General features: G+C 60.7%; 1 protein-coding gene across 1 annotated transcript; it reads right to left on the bottom strand.

Annotated features, from left to right (window-relative positions):
- Positions 1-541: 541 nt before the first annotated feature.
- On the bottom strand, positions 542-3,328 carry LOC109767239 (putative kinase-like protein TMKL1). The gene has a single exon (XM_020326002.4). The coding sequence runs from the start codon at positions 2,778-2,780 to the stop codon at positions 741-743; it is 2,040 nt and encodes a 679-aa protein (XP_020181591.1). The 5' UTR covers positions 2,781-3,328; the 3' UTR covers positions 542-740.
- Between the last annotated feature and the right edge of the window lie 1,246 nt (positions 3,329-4,574).

The following is a 4,574-nucleotide window of genomic DNA, read 5'->3' on the forward strand; positions in this document are numbered from 1 at the left end:
AATTTGCCCTTCTTCTTTTCAAGTCTTTTGTTCATTTCTAGATTATAATGGTCTCTTCTCTTTCGTTTTGTCATTGTTCATTTTTAGATTTGTTTAGTTGCATCTCTAGACTGTTTAGTCACTAATTTGAATGGACATTCTATTTTTCGTTGTAGAAATGTCTACGTTGATTTAACTTTCGTGCAAAATTTTGATTTGCAACGAATTTTGCTTTAACTAGGTCGTTGTGTTTAACTTTCATGCCACAGACGCGAGCTGTTCATCAAAGCGACGTGCCTGAGAAGCCTTTCGCTACGCTAGCCAAATGTATCGTCGCTTGCTTAATTTCGACGGATCGAGCGAGCCCGCTGGTCCATGCATTCGACCACATGCAGCTGCCCTGGCCGGTGTGTGGATTGGGTTCCACTTCCGGGATAGTTTCGCTAGCAGGCTGTGCCCCTCCATTGACATGTGCAACAGTGCGGCGGGAAAAAGTTGACTGAAAGAAAGAAAACTTTCAGCTAACTGATATATCGTGTGATCTCGCGCAGTTGCAGTGGTCTCAGCGCGCAACTGATCGGCATTTCTCTCTTTAATTCATTACAATCGTACTTCTACTTCACATCTTAAATTAGGAACAGCTAGGATTCCTGACTGATTCATCAAGGCAGAAACCGATCAATCAATGTTGCCGGTATGGCGATCGACCAACGGTACAAGAAGACCATCATGGACAGATTCATTAAGCTTCGTAAATGCTACTAGCTGTATAGCGGCGTGCCGGTATCGCTCCTCGTCTCGGCGGGGCTGTACAGCGCCGACCGGCTGCTCTTGGGCCGGTTCTCCTCGAGCTGCCGCACCACCTCCGCCATGCTCGGCCTCGCCGCCGCCACCGGCGCGCAGCAACCCATCGCCAGCTTGAGCGCCTGCACGAGGCCCTCCTCCGCCGGGTTCCGCACGCCTTTCGCCACCTCCGGGTCGAACACCTCCGTCGTCGTCTCCTCGAGCACCGCCGCCTTCACCAGCGACGGCAGGTCGTCGCCTCCGTTCGCCGCCGAGGAGGGCTTCTTCCCCATCAGCAGCTCCAGCAGCAGTATCCCGAACGCGTACACGTCCGTCCGGGGCGCGCACCGCTTCATCGTCTGCAGCTCCGGCGCCCTGTACCCGTCTGCCTTCGCGGCCGACAGCACAGCCTCCGCCGCCCATGGCACCAGCAGCCTGCCCACCACCGCGTATTCGGTCACCCTCGCCACGAAGTACTCGTCCACCAGCACGTTGGACGACCTCACGTTGCCGTGCACCACCGGCCCGTCCCCGTGCCGGCCCTCGTGCAGGTACGCCAGCCCGCGTGCCGCGCCCAGCGCGATCTTGTGCCGCCGCGGCCATGTCAGCGCCGGCCTGCTCTCGAGGCCGCCGTGGAGGAGGTCATGGAGCGTCCGATGGGGGAAGTAATCGTACACGAGCAGCTTCTCGCCGCGCCGGCCCTGGTAGAAGGCCCGGAGCGGTACCAGGTTCTCGTGCCGCGCGCGGCCGATGCGCCGCACTGCCGGCCCGCACGACGCCGCGTCCTTGCAGCTCCCCTCGCGCAGCAGCCGAAGCTCGATGTTGCCGCCGCCGTCCGCCAGCTTCGCCTTGTACACCGTGCAGTAGCTCGCTTTCTCCACCACCTGCCCCGTAGCATTCAGCACCTCCCCCAGCGTCAGGTGCTCCCCGCCCTGGAACACCACCAGCTTCCCCTCGCTGTCGCCCTCGCCGCCTTCCTCAGTCTCTACCCCCTCCTCCGCCGCTCGCCTTACCCTGTTCCGTCTCCACCTCGCCTGCGCCCACCCGATGGACACTGACGCCACCACGACGGCGCCGGCCATTAGTCCGATGACCATCCCCGCGACGCTGCCGGAGCTGAGGCCCGAACGGGACACGCACGGCTGCTGCAACGGCGGGCCGCACAGCGCCGGGCTGTTCCCTAGGAACGATTCTGCGGTGAAGCTCGAGCCGGCGAAGCCCGGAGGCAGCTGACCGGAGAAGTTATTGTAAGAAAGGTTGAGCATTTGGAGGCCTCTCATCGCAGCGACGGACTCCGGTATGTCTCCAGAGAGGTGGTTGCCGCCGAGGTCGAGGCGCTGGAGGCCACGGAAGCCTGTCAGGAAGGCCGGGAAGGAGCCAGAGAAGCGGTTGGCGCCGAGATCAAGAAGGTGGAGACGGTCACAAGTATCGTTGGGTCCCGCCGGCGCGGGGATCGCTCCCGTGAGAGCGTTGCCATGGAGGCGGAGCTCGGCGAGGCGGTCGCAGAGGTTCCAGATGGAGGGCGGGAGCGTGCCGGACAGGGCGTTGCCGGCGAGGTCCAGCTCGGACAGCGCCGGTGCGTTGCCGAGCTCGAGCGGGATGGCGCCGGAGAGGGAGTTGGCGGCGAGGTAGATGGACTCGAGGGACGGGAAGACGCCGAGCTCCGGCGGGAGGCGGCCGGCTAGCGCGGCGGCGGGGAGGCGGATGGAGGACAGGAGGAGGGTGGCGTCTCCGGCGAGCGAGAGGTTGGCCCGCGCGGCGGCGGTGTCGCAGCGGAGCGGCTGGCCCGCGGGCGTGGACCAGCGGAGGCCGCGCCAGAGGCAGAGCGGCGTGGAGGCGTTCCAGGTGGCGAGCTGGGCGTTGGGGGTGGCGCCCTGCAGCGCGGGCTTGAGCCTGTCCAGGAGGAGGGTGACGTCGCCGGCGGCCGCGGCGGGCGACGGGGAGCGGAGCAGGAAGAAGAAGGTGGCGAAGAGGAGGAGCAGGTAGTGTGGCACTATGGCGCGTGCTGTAGGATGCATCTTACAGACAGTGCGCAGGGGAAGCTATGGCGAGCTGAATGAAGCTGGGAGCTCGGAGCGGAGTGGGCAAGTGAAGTGAAGCAGAGCGTGGGGTGTAAATATAGCTCTGGCGAGCGCGGAGCAAGAAAGAAGAAAACGAGGCAGGGCGGAGCAGAGCAGCTTGGATTTCGTACGTGTTAACGTGTGAAATGTCCAAGGGACAGTATCAGTATCAGTATCACTCTCGACTCATGTGTACATTGGATGTGCAGTTCGACGTGAGCATGGGAGCATCACTGCATCAGCATGTTGTCGAGCAGCTAGCTTGCCGAGAGTCAAACTTAAGGAGCAGGACTGGAGGAGTAAATTTACTTGCAGAACGTACGTATTTAGCCTTCGATTTCTTGCCCTTGCCCACTACTCCTACTAGTCAAACAAATCGTCGACGAGAAGATTCCCTTGTCAAGGTCATGCTTTCCATCCCATGGTCCAGCTTGACAATTAACCCAGTACAGAACTACAATCCATATTGATGAGCTCAGAGCATCTACAGTCCAACCTCTCAAACCCGTCTCATATGTCGCCGTCCGGTCACTTTTTTTGACCCAGACGACTTGTTAAACGGGTCTCAAACGTCCGGGCTGACCGGCACCCCATATCCAGCCCAAATATGGGGTGGATACGGGGCGCCCGGGCACGTCCGCCACGTCGGTCTGATGGCAGGGTCCCACGCGGAAACGTCCGGAAACCCGGCGGTCCGACGAACGCCGCGTCCGTCGCCGCGGTGTGAACGCCGCGTGGCTCCTCTCCGGCTCGCCGCCCAATACCAAATTCGGCTATTTAAGCCGGTCGGCGTTCCGCAACCCTAATCCATCCACCGCCACCTCTCCGCACCGCCAGTCCGAACCCATCCACCTCCTCCCTCTCCCGCTCCGCTGCTCTGCCCATGGTCCGACGCTCCGCCCACGCTCTGGCACTCCGCAATGGTCCGGAGCAAGATCACCTACTACGCCATGTTGACGCCGGAGTGCCGCTACGAGATCCAGCAGGAGATCCGGGCGAGGCAAGCCGCGCGCGCCACCCGCATCGCTGTCGGGCTGCCTCCGGAGGAGCCGGAGCTGCAGCTGCCGCCCATGCTGTCGGAGCCGGGCACAGAGATCGTCGACATCTTCGACGATGAGTAGCTAGGTGATCGATGTAGTACGTAGGTTTATTTTAGTTTGCATGTATTTGTATGAATTTGAGAATCTAGTATGAGATGTCTGGCTGCAACTGTGGAAATTTGAGGGGTGCCCGGTCAGTGCTCGCGGACGTGCCCGGGTGCGTCCGCGGGCGTTTGAGGGGCCGGATTTGCCAAGTCCGGCTGTAGATGCTCTCAGGGCATCTCCAACACCGACCCTCAAACCTCCGGTAGGCGCGTCCGCGGGCGTTTGAGGGGGCCAGATTTACCAAGTCCGACTATAGATGCTCTCAAGGCATCTCCAACACCGACCCTCAAACCTCCGGTAACCGTCCGGACCGCGTTGTCCAGGCCGAGGAACCCATTCAATGTGGTCCTGTATCAATCCATGAAGCGGTCCGAACACAATTCTCCCGCAAACCAGAGACAAACGTGGGGGGCTTTGCGGGAGTCCGGACACGCGAAACATCGCTCACCGCCCCCTGGCCCACCCAAAAGTAAGGCGGTGCCAACTCTTTTATAGCATCCCGTATTGTTTCCATGCAAAAACCCCCCACTCTTTTCTTCCACTCCCGCCGCTGTCCGCCCGATTCCCGCTCTTTTCTTTCACCCTCTCCTTTCCTCTGCCATCAACG

The sequence above is a fragment of the Aegilops tauschii genome, chromosome 7 (assembly GCF_002575655.3).
Source record: "Aegilops tauschii subsp. strangulata cultivar AL8/78 chromosome 7, Aet v6.0, whole genome shotgun sequence".
In the NCBI taxonomy this organism is placed as follows: domain Eukaryota; kingdom Viridiplantae; phylum Streptophyta; class Magnoliopsida; order Poales; family Poaceae; genus Aegilops; species Aegilops tauschii.